Source organism: Ascaphus truei, unplaced genomic scaffold (assembly GCF_040206685.1).
Source record: "Ascaphus truei isolate aAscTru1 unplaced genomic scaffold, aAscTru1.hap1 HAP1_SCAFFOLD_331, whole genome shotgun sequence".
NCBI lineage: Eukaryota > Metazoa > Chordata > Amphibia > Anura > Ascaphidae > Ascaphus > Ascaphus truei.
This window is the reverse complement of record NW_027456301.1, coordinates 354,059-373,775: the sequence shown is the minus strand read 5'-3', so window position 1 is coordinate 373,775 and position 19,717 is coordinate 354,059. Positions and strand designations below refer to the sequence as shown.

The window sequence follows — 19,717 nt, the reverse complement described above, 5'->3', positions numbered from 1 at the left end:
GCTGTAGGGAACGCCTAGTTTAGATATGACACAACTAACACAACAACGCTAAGTCCCTGTTTATGGAGAAAACATGACAACATTTTATTACCCTTTTGAAGATAAACGGTTAGGCCTCACAAGGTTACCGTCTCATTGGAGCGGGTCTGTGGCCTTATAGTTACACTTTAGTTTCTAGTCAAATAAAAAAGGGTCTTATTTCAGGAAGACCACCCCATGTCTGTTCTAGAGGCCAACTTTGGTATAGATCTGTGTAAATATCTCTAAAATACGGCTACGCGAGCTTTGCGCTGACCGTTAACCTTTACAGCGCCATCCTGGTGCTCCCAGGCCCTGGATGCCAGGAATGGAAGTGGTTAGGGCCCCACTTCCTTTCCGATCCGGCTGGCTGCTCCATCGCAGCGGTCAGCCCGATTACCCGTTAGAAGATTAGCACCTGCTGTGAAGTGTGTATATGACAACTCCTGCTGTTGACACATTCTCCTTTCCACCAGGCAGCACAGAGCTGTTTTCCAGGCAGACTACAAAGCATCCTACCAGAAAAAAAAAATGTCTTAATCATCTCGGATAAGACTCAACTAATGTCACTAAGGGAGAAATGCAAAGCAGCCATATTAATTTAGGTGGTGGGATAATGTTTTTTTTTTTTATTAAAAAAAAAAAATGCAGTTTAAAAAAATTAATCAGTGTGCAGGGAAAAAACTAGAGGTGAAAACAGACGTCCTACTCTGCAGCACTGCAGGGGGAACGGCACCTTTAATGAACAGCATGAAGATGAGGTGTGAACACCATTCGGTCCCTTGTGGAGGAATAGAGCCACATTCTATGTTTGGGTGAAGAAATCATTTTCTAATCCTGATAATGAATATGCTATAATATGCTATAATGTATAGTGATATGGAGTAACTCTATTCACTTCCAGCCCCCAGAAATGTAATTTGAGAAGACCTATCAACAATCCCAATACACAAACCTTTGCCGTGTCTGCCATTTGCGCTTGGAGTAGCGCCACTCTACGGACTGCGGAAATAAAAACCGCACAGTCACTCTTGGGATTTCTCTATTCATGTTTACAGTGAGTTAGAGTAGGGGTGCTCAACTCCAGTCCTCCAGTCCCCCGTGGCGTGGCTCAATCAGTCCCTGCTTCAGCACAGGTGGCTCAGTCTTCGACCTGAGCCTCTGATTGAGCCACCTGTGCTGAAGCAGGGATATCCTGAAAACCTGACCTGTTGAGGGGGAGAGGGCTTGAGGACAGGAGTTCAGCACCCGTGGGTTAGAGGACATTTAAGGTAATTAATAAGAATAACTTTATTTCATATAGGACATTTCGCCCAGTGAGACCCAAAGCGCGTCACACTGACAGTACAGCGCGCGGTACGCAGCACATAGGAATGTTACAGACAGTCCCTGCCCAGAGGAGCTTACACTCTGTTTTTGGTGCCTGAGGCACAGGGAGATAAAGTGACTCGCCCAAGGTCACAAGGAACTGACACCAGGAATTAGAACCAGGTTCCCCTGCTGCAAACTCGGTGTCGTTCTCAGAGTCGGTATCTTTACTCGCTGAGCTGCTCCTTCAGCCCTAGGCCGCGATTATGCTCCTCGCGCTGTTGTTGCTTGCGCGCGACTAGGATATACTTGCCAATCCCTATGAGAGCTCCCCTGGTCCGGTGGCGCAAGCGTGTTTTGAAAAGACAAAACATTTTTGTCTTTTCAAGCGACAGCCGCGTCTTGTGAGCGGTTCAGCCAATGAGGTGTGAACCGCTCACGTGATGTCACAGCCACGCCTCCCCATCGCCTGAACGTCGCTGAAACCACAGCTTACACATCACGCCAGCGGTAGGCTGCGCTGTGAGTATAATCTCAGCCTCAGTGGGGTTTAGCACCTGTTTTTTTTTAAAGTGTCAATCAAATGTATCTCACAAACACAGTTTGTAAATAACTTACTGATTCATGTTTTGTAACCATTTGTAAACCGAAAAAAAATCTTATTTAAAAATGAGGTACTTTCTTACTATTTGGCGATTTAAACGCTGACTGATTTGTCATTCAACGGTTTCCTCCACCCGTGACCTGTTTTTGCATTGTCCCCATAACGACATAATCATAATTATACACGCTTCGTCCCTGGCAGAGCGGCAGGTCATATCCTGCTTAACACACAGTGACACCACACAAAAGAAACCCGCTAAAGGAAGTCAATTATTATCCACGTTTCAGGTCACTTTGTGTTTACAACACGGATATCATAAAAAAACATCATTGCAATGTTCTTCTTTTTTTTTTTTTTTTTTTTTTTTTTTTACAAAGGAATATATGTTAGGATGAAATACTGTCAAGAAACATAACATATATAATGTGTGGTTGTAAACACTTTTGGCTAAACTAAAGCCTCACACGGACGAGACTCAAAAGGTCGGAACTGTTGTCTGCGAGTAGGTTTGCCGCCTCTGCACTTCTTTAACCTCAAGCTGTGCTGAAAAAAACTCTGTCATGCGGCAGGCATACGCTTATAGGGGTCCCATGTTAAAATGAACAAGAAACATAAAGGGACGGTGTGCTCACTTGTATGTCATTACCCAGAATTCCTTGCTGCAGTTGAAGCATTGTATGCTAAGAGATAATGGGGGGGAGGACAGGGCTGCAGAGCTGAGACGTGAATGGGCTCACAGGTGATATTTTTATTTGCAAGAAATAAATAGGAAAAGTTTTGCACTAAAACAATTAAAGAGGTAATTCAAGCCGTTTAAAAAAAAAAATGATACAGAATTGAAGCAGGCATTTTCAGAGCTGAACCCCATTAATTTCAGCTCCGGCGCCCCCCGGCTTCTGGAGATACTTGCCTCCATAGTGTGTGCCGGTGGCCACTCCAGGGCTCATATTTGGCTGCTTTTCAAAGCTCCCTGCGAGCCAATAGGAAGCCGTGACGTCATCCGGTGCAGCTACCCATTGGCTCATGTGACTAGGGTTGCCGGGTGTCCGGTATTGAACCGGACTCTCCAGTATTTGGACACGCTGTCCAGTAAAAAATGAGAGGTGCTGTAATACTGGACATGTATGTGTCCGGTATTTCCCTCCCTGGACATAGTGACCTGACGCACCTTTCACCATTGAGTCCAGTATTTTTGGAGAAGCCACCTGGCACCCCTACATGTGACGGGTTCAGCTCCGGAGACCCCTGCTTCAACCCTGTATTAAAAAATGGAGAGAGGGGAATAAAACCGGCTTGCATTGCTCCTTAAAAACCCTTGTTTGCCGAGGGGGTCTGCCGCTCATTGCTGTAACCATTGGGAAATAAATGTAACTGAGAAACACATGAAAACCATTGTGCTGTAAATAAACAGGTAGGGGACACATTGAAAAGAATATCAAGGTTATTTAGATTAGTGAGGTCAGGAGGGAATTACAAGGACGTATTCCAAACTTAGGCCGCGTCCAAGGTGATTGCGCTCTCGAGCGCCGAGATGTCACGCTCGGATGTAGCTGGGGCGATTCCTGACCTGCAGGGTTGCGCGATGGGGGCGGTGGGGGGGGGGGGGGCATGGCGAGGGCGTGCCCGTGACGTCACGTGAGCGGTTCGCCCTCATTGGCTGTAACCGCGCACGTGACCAGGGCATCGCTCGACAAAGACAAAAATGTTTGTCTTTGCCCGCATCGCGTGTACGCACGCGCGCGCAGTATGAACGCTACAGTCGAGTTGCGTTGTTTCGATCGTGCTGCTCTCCACCTGGACGCGGCCTCACTCTGAGCCAGTTCCCTCTGCCTGTAATGCAGCTGCTTGTTCCAGGTGTGTGTTTGAAACAAGCAGGAGTCGGTGCCCAGGAGGAGTTGCACACAGCATTGCCAATAGCATTTGCATTGGCGGCAATGTGTGGTGTTGTACAGGGAAGTGGATGCAAGGCTAGTTTTCCTCAAAACATTTCTGGAAATGCAGGTACTCCCCCATGTGTAGGCCCTTCTCTCTGTTGCTAGGCTGCAGGCTAAAAAAGCTAAGATGTATATGCCGTCTTGCCCTACCTAGGTACTACCCGAGAGGCCACCCTGGAAGAGGACGGAGTGGGCTCTTGGAGGGTGAGAGTTTATTTCTCTCTTATTCGCCAAATCCTTTCTGAAAGGGCCGCCAGCCTCACATTCTGCTTCACACGCGGGAAACTGTTCTTACAGATCACACAACTCTGCTCCAAAAAACAGCCGTGCGGCAACACACACTTTTCTCTGCGACGATACATGCATCCCATAACATGTGCCACTGCACAACTCCTGTGCTGTGCTAGCAGGGCAGAGGTGCAGCACAAGAACCCGTGCTGACCACCGCTGAAGAGGAGGTGGCAGGTTCTGGGATTCCAGAGAAGGAAACGCTCCTTTTGGGGGATTTCATTGCAAGGCCGAGCTCATGGTGGCGGCGCGGTCTCCTGCAGCCCCAGCGATGTGTGCACTAGGCCGCAGAAGATTGGGGAGGCGATCGGGGGGGGGGGGGGGGGGAAAGGGGGAAAGCACCTACCACGAAAAAAAAATTTTAACGCGCAACTTTTACTTAACTGTTTTCGTCTTATTGTAATACGGAAAAAAAACATCACAATGCAATCTGTTTATTTTTATATTTTCAACAAAAGACAAAGATATCCAATGTGACAAAAGGCCTGGGGGGGATTCAGTATGGGCCTGGGGGGGTTAAGTATGGCACGGGGGGAGGGGGGGGGGGTAAGTGTGGGTGGCTGACTGCCTGGGTGAGTGACTGTCTGCCTGGGTGGGTGGGTGACTGACTGACTGCCTGGGTGGGTGGTTGACTGACTGCCTGGGTGGGCGGGTGGTTGACTGACTGCCTGGGTGGGCGGGTGGTTGACTGACTGCCTGGGTGAATGGGTGGTTGACTGACTGCCTGGGTGGGTGGGTGGGTGACTGAGTGCCTGGGCTAATTCCCATGGGAGCATTTCCCCCCTCAGCCCCTGGTCCCCGTGGCTGCTGCCCGGGGCAGGAGGCTTGCACGGGGGGAGCTGGGTCGGCAGGCATGGGCTCGCCACGGCGCTTCCCCTCCGTCCAATGTTGGGAGCGGGGGGAAGCGGGCTCACAGGTAGCAGGCCGGACACCCTGCTTTTCCTGCGCATGCACGCCGAGACGTCTGTGCATGCGCACGGGGTTTGCCGGCATTTTTTTTTCTGACACTTTTTTTTTGTTATGAAACGGGCACCGCCGCGCACCCGGGCTCCCTGACTCACCCGGCCTGGGATGCCAACCCCAACAGACCCCCACTGTTGGCGGCCCTGATGGTAACTGTTAATTAAAGCGGAAATCCAAGCTAACGATTCTTTTTTTTTTTTTTACATAGGATTGAAGCAGGGGGTCTCCGGGGGTGAACCCCAGCTCTGGGGACCCCCTGCTTCCGGAGATACAGACCTCCTTAGTAGTTGCCGGAAGCAACTCCGGCTCAGCTACCAGGGATCACGTAATCGCCGCTTTTCAAAGCTCCCGCGCCCTGCGAGCCAATAGGAAGTCATGACGTCATCTGGAGCGGCTTCCTATTGGCCCGCGTGACGCTGGAGCGTTATACTTGCAGGAGATACCGGCACTCCTTTCGGAGGTCTGTATCTCGGGAAACAGGGGGTCGCCGGAGCTGAAATTAATAGGGTTGGGCTCCGGAGACCCCCTTGCTTCAATCCAATTTTTTTGTTTTTAAAGGGTTGCTCCTTTAATACAATCACAGTCATTCTCCCACTGGCTCTTAAGAAGTTCAGCTGAGTTATAGCCATTACACTTTAATATTGAGGGATTGTATTTGTACAAGCTCAGTATCACAAGATATGGTGTGTGTGTGTGTGTGTGTGTGTCTGTGTGTGTCTGTGTACACAACCCTGTCTTGTGCCATTGAGAATCTTTCTCTTGTGTCTCCTGTTTGTCTAGGTCACTATTGCATAACAATAGAGAGTAATACCCACTTATGTCTCCTGTGGTAATTTTCACATTAGCCTGCCAGCATCCACCATGCCATAATATCTTTCATCCTTTCAATATCCTTTGTAACTAAATACCCTCTTTCTACAATACCATCTATACGTACTGTCTCTGTACTGCTGCCATTAAAACATCAACTATCTGTTGGTTCAATAACGGGTACAAGTATAACGGTGCCCCCCCCCCTTAATCGCATAGGGGCCATTACAGGGTGTGTGTGGTGCATACCTGCTGGTAACAAGAGGGCTGAGTCGTCCGCAATGACTTTGGGACACAGGAACAGGCATCTGGGGTCCATACCCCACATAATACTTAGCAGTGCAGCACCTCCATCTGCTGTAGGCTCCAGGGATGTATGGAGATGATCTCCCACGGTAGAACTTGTACCTCTCCCCCCAGTTAGATCACACACCAGGCCGGAGGTATATTGCAAACAGGAACGGTTTATTACTACACACTCTGCAGTAACACAACAGCTACGCAGCAGTCGTCTGCCAGATACAGTCTCCTTAGATCAGCTCTCACTGGAGATAGTCCCTGGACCGTCACTACAGGCCAAGGGCACCCACAGCCGTCCGAGCTCTCCCCCCTCCCCCCCCCCCACTCCCTAGTGGAGGCAGAGGTATAATCACACCCACTCCTCCCCGGAGGGAAGCACGTGTAGGCGCCAATCTCAGGCTACCAGACGTGTGACCCGCCTTCATCAGAGGAAAGGAACAACCTCCACATTTAGGGCGGTCCTGCCCTTAAGTACAGCCAGAAGGCGGGCACCCCATTGTCCCAGCTACAACAGGATGTACCACCCCCCTGCTGTCACTCAAGTGCAGCACCAAAGGTGAATAGATACAATACACGTCATTTTAGTCGGGGCATTTGATACAGTGCCATACAATACGTTCTGGCACAATGCCTGGAGGTGGCCTGGGTGCCAATGTTTTTTTATTTTATTTATAAAAATGTTTTACCAGAAAGTAATACATTGAAAGATTCTTCTCGTTTTCAAGTATGTCCTGGGCACAGAGTTATAAAAAATACATGGTTACAATAAAAGAACAAAGGTCAAACAGTCACTTAACATGTTTGCCCCTGGATTGAAGATTGGTATAGGAGTTTAAATCATATAATGTTTGTATATGGCCCTCCTGAGCATATCTTGCTTTTTGTACGCTTGTTTCTCAATCTCTAGCTCCCGAGGTTGCCATGGTAACCTTCAGCCTGGACTGAGCTCAGGGGCGAGCTCCCTTTTTGCCTCCTGGACACTTACTATTTCAAATACTTGTATCTCCTGAACGAAGCATCAAATGTTAAAAATAAAATGAATTGAGCATACTCAGATTGGACTGGGCATGCTCAAAGTTTGGTATTGGCCATTAGTATAAATACAAATGATGCCTTTCGAATGACAGATTTATTTTACATTAAAGAGGAGAGTATTATACTGATTGTACATTCTCATGGTGCTGGCGTGGGGGGTATAGTTATGTGCCTGGGGAGTGGGTAGTTATGTGACCTGTAGGGGTATATTAGTGGATTATGTGCCCAGTGGAAGAGATTCATTATGGGGGGGAGGGGGAATAATGTTGAGAGGTTCTGTTATGGGCAATGTTTGAGTGGTAGTTATTAGTTATGTGATCTTGGGGGGGGGGTTGTTATGTGACCTCTGGGAGGGGGTAGTTATGTGCCTGAGGGGAATAGTTATGTACCCAGGGTGGGGGGAAGAGGTAGTTATGTGCCGCAGAGGGGGGCGGGGGGGTCATATGGCCATCTTAGGTAGCCAGCATGGCTACTCAGCACTTGTTGTGATCCCCCCATGTAAGACAGTTTATTCCCCTTGTGTATTTTACCCATGTGTGTGTTTTGTCAGGCTGGTAATCCCCTTAGCGAGGCCAGCACACAATGAATCCCTGGGCCTGCCTTTGTTCTGGGCTAGGTGAAGTACTTTGGAAGTGGGGGAGGGCCTGGACTCCTGTCGGAGGAACAGGTACTCAAATAGCGGGGGGCATAGTTCACCCCCCGACAGTGAGACAATGCTGAAACTAGGAACTGAGGCCTGAGTCCTAGCACTGACGTCTTGATTCCCATTGGTCAGTTTGAATTTCCCACTCTCCATTAAGCCCCGCCCCGGTAGGCTGTCCTAAAGCACTGTCACCGCCCTCAGCCCTAATTAGTCCATCTCGGTCTTTGATTGGCTCAGCGAAGGCAATCTCTTCCCTGATTGGTCGGCACCCGGTTTTTCCATGGATTCAGATGGAGGCCAGGAAAGCATGTAAGCCGACGCCGATCAGTGCTCCACAGTCATTCGAGATTCTCCGGTAGTTCATGTCTAGTCTCGGTGTCAGAGACTAGCGGTACATTTGAACGGAGAACCAAGTGGCTTTCGGCCCAAGGTACTGGGATACTTTGAGGCGGACGGATCGTGGAAGACATCCTGGTTAAACTAACTAAGGTAGCACTCGGCACCTAGTGGGCTAGGATTACCCCGTAACCCCCTGTTTCGGTGAGTTAAGCCTGTATTTGGGCTTTGTGTTGCTTCTGTTGGCTCTGGCTGAAATAAACTGAGTTTACTTAAGTCCTTCGTTCTGTTTGGTGCTTGCGATCCCGGTGTAACCGTTTGTCCTGTGACAGACTTCCCCTATTAAGATACCAAAACCAGGTGTGGCCAAGTCCAGCCCTCAAGGGCCACCAACAGGTCTGGTTTTTAGGATATCCCCGTCCCTACTTCAGCACAGGTGGCTCAATAAGTCCTTGCTTCAGCACAGGTGGCTCAATCAGTGGCTCCGCCGATTGAGCCACCTGTGCTGAAGCAGAGATAGCCTGAAAACCTGACCTGTTGGTGGCCCTTGAGGACTGGAGTTGGCCGCCCCTGCCCTAACACATGCAACTTATTAAGTACAAAGATCATTAAATGCATAAAATCCTTTCTGGATTTATTTGTATATACTAATATATGATGAAGGACTATTAAAATGGAGGGGAGGGGGTTTGGGGGGGGGTATTAAGGGATATGATCACTATTTGCATATATATCTGGGGTCATGGGCACTTTCTCTTTAAGGGGCATATTCATTAAAGTCTGTCAGTGCAACATTGGCAGAAAACAGTGCAATTTGACACATTAAAAATCTTGCATTTTTTCCCCATATTTATTAAGAATATACTATATATCTGCCTCCCTGGTGAATGTGCTAATTTAAAATAATTTTACAAATATATATTTTACATCTTTAAATTAGCATAATTGACAGGTAACTCCACATGGGGAGTATAAGTCTTTCTCTCGTCAATGAGTCACCCAGATGGAATTTAGTGAATATATATATATATATATATATATATATATATATATATATATATATATATATATATATATATATATATATATATATGTGTGTGTGTGTGTGTGTGTGCTGAGCGCAAGGAAAACACTTATAGTATAATATTGTTTGGTATTGTTTTTGTTTTTTTTTAAAGCATATGGTAAGTATATAATAATTCATGGTGCACAAAGTCATAATTTTATATATTTGAGAGCACCATTTAATTATTGATAGAAATTAGATTTATAGGCACACTTACATTTATAATAATTGAATTTATATTTCTATATATGTTTATATATATCCTTATAACTGGGTGAATCACTAATTTGATAGGCATCCCTAACGCATACTTTTTTACGCACACTGTACACACACACACACACACACACACACACTTTACAATATGTTGTCCCTTTAGAAATTGTAGAAAGGCTGTTAAATGGGTACATTTGAAATGATTTAATAATGTTCAAAGATGTCAGAATGAATCCCTGCCCTCCTCCCAGTAAGATTCAACACTCAAATAATGTTCATAATTGTCTAATTTTAAAAAATAAAGGCAGGAACCCTAAACATAATATGTTGCTGTTCTGCATAATCCCTTTTGGCAATTTCCCCCAGTTAGAGGTTCTAAAGCCCCCCCCCCCCTCCCTGTTGTGATCAATAATGTATATTGCATGCAAAAAAGAAAAGGAAGCATCCCCGAGTCTGTAACCCAGGGGTGCTCAACCCCTGGCCCCAACAGGTCAGGTTTTCAGGATATCCCTGCTTCAGCACAGGTGGCTCAATCAGAGACCCAGACAAAGACTGATTGAGCCACCTGTGCTAAAGCAGGGACTGATTGAGCCATCTCTGCTGAAGCAGGGATATCCTGAAAACCTGACCTGTTGGGTGGCTTGGGGACTGGAGTTGAGTGATCACAGGGCTGGTTTATACTTTACGTGCCTATTGGTCCCTAGAGGACTTAACTCTCAAAATAATTACAGCCTTCAAAACAACTAGAGGTAAGTCATATTCAACTTGAGATCATAGTTTAAAAATGTACCTGTTTCTAATTAAAATGCAAGTCAAACTCCCTAATGGTTTGTGGCTGAACAATGTATTCTTCATAGCAGTGTAGTACAGCTCCAGTAAATGTGGGTGACAGGTTCTGCATGTGTTTCGTTCCATGTCTGAGCCAATCTCTGCGTATGAGAGCTGCGATAATACAGGAAGGTATACTGATAGAGCAGGGACACTGAGGGTATACTGATAAAGCAGTGACACTAAGGGTATACTGGTAGAGCAGTGACACTGAGGGTATACTGGTAGAGCAGTGACACTGATGGTATACTGGTAGAGCAGTGACACTGATGGTATACTGGTAGAGCAGTGACACTGATGGTATACTGATAGAGCAGTGACACTGAGGGTATACTGATAGAGCAGTGACACTGATGGTATACTGATAGAGCAGTGACACTGATGGTATACTGGTAGAGCAGTGACACTGAGGGTATACTGATAGAGCAGTGACACTGAGGGTATACTGATAGAGCAGTGACACTGAGGGTATACTGATAGAGCAGTGACACTGATGGTATACTGGTAGAGCAGTGACACTGATGGTATACTGATAGAGCAGTGACACTGATGGTATACTGATAGAGCAGTGACACTGATGGTATACTGGTAGAGCAGTGACACTGATGGTATACTGGTAGAGCAGTGACACTGATGGTATACTGGTAGAGCAGTGACACTGATGGTATACTGGTAGAGCAGTGACACTGATGGTATACTGGTAGAGCAGTGACACTGATGGTATACTGATAGAGCAGTGACACTGAGGGTATACTGATAGAGCAGTGACACTGAGGGTATACTGATAGAGCAGTGACACTGACGGTATACTGATAGAGAAGTGACACTGACGGTATACTGATAGAGCAGGGACACTGACGGTATACTGATAGAGCAGTGACACTGACGGTATACTGATAGAGCAGGGACACTGACGGTATACTGGTAGAGCAGGGACACTGACGGTATACTGATAGAGCAGGGACACTGAGGGTATACTGATAGAGCAGTGACACTGAGGGTATACTGATAGAGCAGTGACACTGATGGTATACTGATAGAGAAGTGACACTGACGGTATACTGATAGAGCAGGGACACTGAGGGTATACTGATAGAGCAGTGACACTGATGGTATACTGATAGAGAAGTGACACTGACGGTATACTGATAGAGCAGGGACACTGACGGTATACTGATAGAGCAGTGACACTGACGGTATACTGATAGAGCAGGGACACTGACGGTATACTGGTAGAGCAGGGACACTGACGGTATACTGATAGAGCAGGGACACTGACGGTATACTGATAGAGCAGGGACACTGACGGTATACTGATAGAGCAGTGACACTGACGGTATACTGATAGAGCAGTGACACTGACGGTATACTGATAGAGCAGTGACACTGACGGTATACTGATAGAGCAGTGACACTGACGGTATACTGATAGAGCAGTGACACTGATGGTATACTGATAGAGCAGTGACACTGATGGTATACTGATAGAGCAGTGACACTGATGGTATACTGATAGAGCAGTGACACTGACGGTATACTGATAGAGCAGTGACACTGATGGTATACTGATAGAGCAGTGACACTGATGGTGCTAATGACCACTTGGCACAGTCTGCCTATTTTACTATCTCCTTACCGAACGCACATTTCCTTAGGGTTGCCTCGGAATTGGACATTGAGCCGCGACCAAGTCTCCGGCAGCTTTTGGCCGCCGAGGGACCCCTCGCCTCCGCCGCTGGACACTCGGTCGTCGGCTGTTTAGCCAATAAGGTAAGTTAATTTAAGGGGTTTTCGAAGTTACGGTAGGTGCTTAAGGATAGGTGTTTTAGGGTAAGGGGCTAAGGTTTTTAGGGTAGGGGTTTAGAGTAAGGGCTTAGGGTAAGGGGTAGAAGGTTTTTAGGGTAGGGGTTTCGGGTAAGAGGTTAAGGTTTTTAGGGTAAGGGTTTAGGGTAAGGGGTTAAGGTTTTTAGGGTAGTGGTTTAGGGTAAGGGCGTAGGATAAGGGGCTAAGGTTCTTAGGGTAGTGGTTTTGGGTAAGGGGCTAAGGTTTTTAGGGTAGGGGTTTAGGGTAAGTAAGGGCTTAAGGTTTCTAGGGTAGGGGGTAGCGTTAGTATTAGGGGTTAAGATGTGGGGATTTTAGGGTAAGGTTAGAGGCTTACCCTGGCAGCGAAGCGGCCAGCGGAGAGATGTCCCAGCAGCGAGGTGAATGGTGGCCAAACGCGGGCGGAGATTTGCTCGCAGCCTACACCGGGACTCCCTTACATAGCTGATACTGGCTAGTTACATGACAAACCCTAATTGTAACAGTATATTGTTTAACAGCATTGAAGAGGTAGTTTAGTAATAAGACTTTCTCCTGTAATACAGGTAGACACCTCAGGGAAGTCCCTTCAGCTCCCTGTGCCTCCGATGTTGAGAATGTACGCGGGTGGTACCTGCACATTTCCATGTCCCACATTGTGTACATTGTTCAGAGATATACAAGAAAAGGATCATCTAAATATCACTGCCAGTATCCGCAGACGTGTCAAGTCTGGCTGATTATCAGCGGCTGGCTTATCTGCAGTCAGCCTCGCTCCTTCCGTAGCATTAGTGATATCATAGTCATCAATATGCAATTTTATTTATTGGACTCCGCACTTCCCTATTAAAATGTCATTTTGGTTTCAGAACCCCCTTGCCCCGCTGATTTACCTCCTTAAGAGGCTGACGTGTGTGTGTGTGTGTGTACACAGCACGGAGAACAGGCTGATCTCATTGTGATACATGAGCAACAGTAGGATCAAGTATTTGTCCAGGGCCAGGTGTCCGGGTTCACAGCCCAGTGATTCAGCCATGGAGACTCTCCTTGTCTGCCACACATGAGATTTTAACAGATTGTTGGATGTGTTGACCCTATAATACGCAGTTCTGCTTGGCGGGCACCTGAGCTAATGAAGCATTGTCTGCCATGGATTTGTGCATTAGAGTTAGGCTGCGTCCATACAGCCTTTGCCCATGCGGAGGCGGGCACATCCGTGACGTCACCCGTGTGAAGCGGGTGCGTTTTTTGGACATGGTAGAGGCGCAGTCGGGGGTGTGTCTTGCCGTCACAGAGCTGGTTCGCCCTCATTGGGGGCGAACCGCTCACGTGACCTGCCTGTCGCGCCGAGAAATCAGTTTCAATTGATTTCCTCGCACAACGCGCGCCCTCTCCTGCTGTCGCCCACGTGGTCTATAGGCGCGATCAATGCCTTAAGGCAGTGTGATCGCGCGCGGACACCTCCGCACTGTCTTCGTCAGCATGGACACAGCCTTAGGCTGAGTCCCCGCTAGCGCTGACAGGGCGGCGCTTGCCGCGGTTACTTACATATATAGATATATGTATAGATATACGGATACATATATAGATATATGTAAGTCCCCGCTCACATGGTGCGCGCACACACGCTCACCCGCGCTCGGCGCTTATGTAAACAAAAAAACTGACTTTCTAGCGCGCTCAACAACCCGCAATGCCCCCCCCCCCCGCGCGCACGTAAATGCCAGGACACCCGGCGCTCATGCTTGGAGCGTTCTCCAACCATGAGCGCGCTCAGCGTCAGCGGGGACTCGGCCTTAGACAGGTTCTTTTCTTTTCAGGGATTTCGACACATTGGGGCCTATTCAGTAAACTTCGATAAGTGACTTATCGAGAATATTGGGCGAGCGAGTTTGCAAGTGTAGCTATTCAGAAAGCTTTGATAACATGCCAATCTCGCTTGAAGTGTTTCTTCCCGATCGGTAGCGCTCCCGCTCAGACAAAACGCGCGGGAGGTTAAAAAAAAAATGCTCGAACTCTAATTTTTTTGGAAAATTAAGCTATTCGGGTAGCTTCGAGATTCACATCACGGCTGCAACTCGCAGGATCTGATCATGCCACCTCAAGGGTGACGAGATGGGATCCGCGATGTGAATTGTTAAAACATTTTTTTACTACATCTGATTGAAGGCGGGTAGTCTCCGGAGCTGACCCGCATTAATATCAGCTCCGGAGACCCCCGGCTTCAATACTGTGTTATTAAAATAAAACCAGTGTGATCTCCTGTAAGAGCTGTGCTGGGAGATGCAGCTTACAGACTGCAGGCAGATCGCACGGGCAGGACTTGGAAAAAGACACAGATAACGGCACTGCTGTCCCGAGCGGTTTGGCATCGTCCTACCTCGCGGTTTCTGACCTGCGATAACTCTTTCTGAATACCGGGATAACACAACTGTCAGAGCGTGAGGTAGGTCACGCCAAACCGTTCCATTTGGCACTGATAACATTGAAGCTACCTGCATAGACCCCCCCCATAGTCTGATGTAGAGGATCCACCACCAGGTCTTGGAGTTCTTGGTTACCACTATGAAGGCGAAATCACTTGGTGGCGAGAGATGTTCCCCGTGAATTGAATCTTCAGAGTGGTTTCCTAGGCCCTTTTCCAAACAGAAACGAGATGGCCAAACCTTCAGCTGAGGGTCTGGCGGGATATCACAGGGCAATGTGCTTACTGGCTTCCTTGGCAGTCAAACAGTTATAAAATAGACTATAAATGTATCTGCTGGATACTGAGAACTTCAGAAAATGTGGCACTACCGGGATCATGGTATCATCGGGTATTGCTAATTCTGCTTTATTTGTTAATAAATTGCAATATACCACTGGCGTGGTTACCATCTGGACAGTTTATCCCAGTCGTGTCTTCTCGGAAAGCAACACTAATTGCTTTTTAATAATTCTTCCAGGAGGAGCCGTTCCAGATGACCTGGAGGAAGTTCACAAATCTGAACGTTGAATGTACTGATCCAGCAGTGGTCAATATGACGTGGGTTAGTGGTAGGATGGCAGGGGTCATAGCAGTCTTGATCTGTTTGACACGGTGAAGCATTATTCACCAAAGGTCAATATAGCTTTTCACACATGGTCATCATCTCTATTACTACCCCTGGACATGACAATGTGGGCCACTGGAATCCCCGGCTGCAGATGGTAAGGATGCTGGGTAAATAAATACTGCAGGCGTTATTTTACCTCTTCGTGTAACCTCTTTGCTGCCAGGGGACCAGCAACGCGGCCATCTAGCAGGGAAGGAGAAGTGTCGGACGCGTGGTCAGGGCCGTCTTGCCGCGAGCAAGTCTCCGGTGGCGGTTGGCTGCTGAGGGGCCCTATGCCACAGCCGCTCCGCCTCTGGACACTCGGCCGTCGGCGGTGTCGCCAATCAGGTAAATGAATTTAAGCCATTTTAGCTGAGTACGGGGTTAAGGTTTTTAGGCTGAGGGGTAGCATTAATATTAGCGGTTAAGATTAGGGTTTTTTAGGGTAAGGGTTAGTGTTTTAAGGGTAGGGGGTAGCATTAGGTTTAGGGTACGGGGTTAAGGTTTTTAGGGTAGGGGGTTATGGATAGGGGTTTTATGGTATGGGTCTAGGGTACGGGGTTATGGTTTTTAGGGTAGGGAGTAGCCTTAGTATTAGTGGTTAAGCTAAGGGTTTTTAGGGTAAGGGTTAGTGTTTTTAGGGTAAGGGTTAGGGTTTTTAGGGTAAGGGTTAGTGTTTTTAGGGTAGGGGTAGCATTAGATTTAGGGTATGGGGTTAAGGTTTTTAGGGTAGGGGGGTATGGATAGGGGTTTTAGGGTAAAGGGTTAAGGTTTTTAGGGTATGGGTTTAGGGTACGGGGTTAAGGTTTTTAGGATAGGGGGTAGCATTAGTATTAGGGGTTAAGATTTGGGGGGGTTTAGGGTAAGGGGTAAGGTTAGGGGTTTACCTTGGCGGCGGAGAGATGTCCCGGCGGCGAGGTGGGTGACGGCTAAACGCCGACAGAAATTTGGTGGCAGCAAAACGGCCGCAACAAAATGCCCTAGACCGGGGAAGGGGTTAATGCACATGGTTGGAATTAAAATAGGAGGCATGATTTAAATATTAAGCCGCGGTAATGTGCCAGTGGATTCATGAAGCTGTGCTAGGTTTCGTGCGCATGGCCAATGCCACATGCAAAAAGCTTCTTTTTTTTTTTATCACCATCTGCCTGCTGCAAAACTGGGACAAAAAATAGCACCAAGTGTGTCAAAGGAAAGAACCGTGTTGCTCTCTGTCAACATTATTTTGGTTGAAAAATGTGGTGTTATTTTTGCACCAGTATCGTACTTGTTTTAAAACCGGGAGACTTTATTTCACCCCTTTAGAACTGGAGCAGCCTGGCCCCGATGGAGACAAGTTAGTTAACAGCCCCCTTGCAGTGAATATTTTAATGTGTGCAAAAATAGAGTATAATACATTCAAATAGCAACACACACACACACACACACTGTCAACAATGAATGAGTTTGAACCAGGGCAACCTGGTTCAATTCCTGCTGACCTTGTGCAAGTCTCTTTACCTCCCTGTGCCTCAGACACCAACATCATAGATTGTCAGCTCATCTGCGCAGGGACTGTTTCTGGAAAAATTCCTATCAGCTGCGTACCAAACACTGTACTGTAATTGTGAAACGCTTTGAGTCCCATTGGGAGAAAAGGGCAATATGAAATAACGTTATTAGTGTATTAGTGTGTGTGTGTTAGTGTGTGTGTGTGTGTGTGTGTGTGTGTGTATATATATATATATATATATATATATATTTATATATATATATATATATATATATATATATATATATTTTGTTTACTGTATTACTGCTAATTATTGCCCGTTAGCCACTATTATCTGAGTGCCTAGTTACATGTTTGATATTTGAATAGTTCATTGGTTGAGTCCCCAGTACACAATGACACATGTGCCTATCTCAGGTGTGTAAAGTTTAGGAAGACTGATTATTATTATTTTCTCCCACTGCGACCCCCAAGGCAGCTGTCAGGCATTGCAACATTAGCAGCAGCAGCAGCAGCAGAGTGGGATCTGGGATGTCGTCCGTCGCACACCCCCCTCTCCGCCTTTCCCCTCCCGCCTGGTGCTGGTTTAAAGGGACCAAGTTGCAGAAGCGGCGGCGGAGAAAGGCAGATCTAGTTTGGCCAGAGAGCCTGTGAACTCCAGCGCGCGCGTGTGTGCGTGACATGCAGAGGGGGATCCCCCCTCCACACACACACACCCCCCCCCCCATACACCCGGGCAGGAGGCAGGGCAGGGGAGACCAGCAGCAGAGGCAGGGGGCAGTAGATGCAGCTTTCTCTCTCTCTCTCCTCTTGTCACACACAGGGGGATAGGCAGCTAATAAGTAATTATTATCACCCCCTCATTAATACAGAGGCAAGCTGCAGGGGGGGGGGGAGCCTGGCAGGTGAATGAGGCATAGAGACCCCCTCCTGAAAGTTGCCCCACCTGGTGCAAAAGAGGACCAGTGGACCGAGCCCCGGGGCAAGAAGGGGGAGGGGGGGGGGGCAAGGAGGGTGAGAGGGGCAGGAGGACGCGTGGTTGGAAGAGGTGGGGGGCACAAGGAGCCCCCCCACAGTGCAGCTCACACAAGGGTGGGGGGGGGGTGAGAGGAGAGGGGGGGGGAGGTCGATAGGGGATCAATAAGCATTCTCCAAAGCAACATGATGTCTCCCGTGGCTCAGCCCTTTCCAGCATGTCATGTCTCAGTCGGGCTGGGAGGCAGCGGCAGAGAGGCAGCAGCGGAGGAGCTGTGAAGCCCCCCCACACACCCGGGGGGTGGGAAGCGCAATCCAGGGGCGCAAAGGGGAGGGAGGGGGGCGCACACTCCTCTCCGGAGAGGGGAGCAGCAGCAGGAGGGGGGGGCACCATGCCGGCCATCAAGAAGGAGAGACCGGATCGGGAGGAACTCGCCCTGGCAGCTTTCAACCAGCCCATGGGCACCATCCCGGGCTACCTGGCAGCGGTGGTGACCCCTCACCCACCCCCGGCGTACGACCACCTCTTCCACCCCCACCACCCGTACCTGGGGCTGCACCAGCCCCCCCACCACCACCCCCAGCTGCCCGAGGAGCTGGTGCTGGAGCGGTTCCCCTCCGCGCCGGACTTCCAGCCGCTGTATGACCAGGGGGAGCCCTGCATCGAGGTGGAGTGCGGCGAGAACAAGGCGCTGCTCTACACCCAGAAGTTGTGCCAGGGCAGCAAGGGGCCCTCCATCCGCTACCGCGGCGAGTGGCTGACCCCCAACGAGTTCCAGTTTGTCAGCGGCCGGGAGACGGCCAAGGACTGGAAGAGGAGCATCAGGCACAAAGGTACAAAGAGAGGTGCGGGGGGGGGGGGGGGGGGGAGGGTTACATGGGGGGGGGCAACTCGGGGAAAAGTTAGGGCAAAGTCTGCCCCAGACACTCCCCCCCCCGCAGATTTGGTGGTGGTGGGTGAGGGGGGTCATCATAGGTTTAGGATGGGGGAACATGCACAAACCACACTCTTGTGATCCATGTGAGTGTGGGGATATTTGTAAACGGATATCTAAGGGTTAATGGGGGGGGGGTAGTCTCTTAACCCATTGAGTTTTGGATTTGGTGAAACCCCTTATTATTCCCTGTAGCTGTCACCCCCTGTGTATGGGGAAGGGGTGGGGGGTCACAGTGTTGTAAAACTGGAGATGGGCAGTTTGGTAATTGGCCCTGTATATAACTGGTAACACCAGTAATATTTCTGGGTTCTTATTGCTGACCGTGAACTCGGTGCTGACGATGATGACAAGCAGTGCTTCCTATGTTACTTCATGTAGGGGCTTTAGTACCCCAGTAACAGCTGCAAACAGTAAGCAGGAAGCATACTGCAGGTCCAGCCCTGAAGTTTACTGGCTGAATGATGTATTTGGGCAGAGATCACATTATTCTTATTTTGGTGACTTAAGCTATAAACCACAAATGAAAGGACTTGTGTGGAGGATATACATTGACAAGAGTCAGAGCGTGTTCTGGTGGCTGACAGCATGATGTATATGTTGGTAAGGTAGCATGTGAAGAAAGGAAGCACTACTATTGGAAGAACCCTGGTCAGAAATATTTTGGGAACTCCAAAATACTTCACCCTGCCCCTTAAAAATATGACACATGGAAGCCAGTCATTTGCTGTGTGTCACTGGTTGTCCCATATCGGTGGCAAAGTGGCTTGGGGCTATTGGGTGTCAATGACACCTAATATTGAATCGTGATATAAAGCATTTCAACTAGAAGACGGGACATTATTACTTAGCACCCAGGTGAATGTGAGTCTACGTAACTATCAGGGTTTTACATGTTTAATCTGTTTATGACTAGCTGCTGGCTGCCTAATCTGGGGCGGGGGTAATTTCCAAATGTGGTTTCTAGAAAGCCCCAAGGGCTGGTGCTAGTCAGAGTGACTCAAACCCACACTGCCCCCCCCCCCCCCTCTCTCTCTCACCGCCTCTCCCCTCCCTCCTCTTCCTCCTCCTTCCCTCTCCGGTGACCCCAGC

The 19,717-nt window shown here is 48.5% G+C and overlaps 1 protein-coding gene across 1 annotated transcript in view; it reads left to right on the top strand.

Moving 5' to 3' along the window:
- Positions 1-18,039: 18,039 nt before the first annotated feature.
- SAMD11 (sterile alpha motif domain containing 11) overlaps positions 18,040-19,717 on the top strand; it is a 168,802-nt gene continuing 167,124 nt past the window's right edge. Inside the window, exon 1 of the mRNA XM_075583516.1 lies at positions 18,040-18,524. Within this exon, the coding sequence (XP_075439631.1) occupies positions 18,083-18,524 (442 nt within the window). The 5' untranslated portion in view covers positions 18,040-18,082. The remainder of the gene's footprint in view (positions 18,525-19,717) is intronic.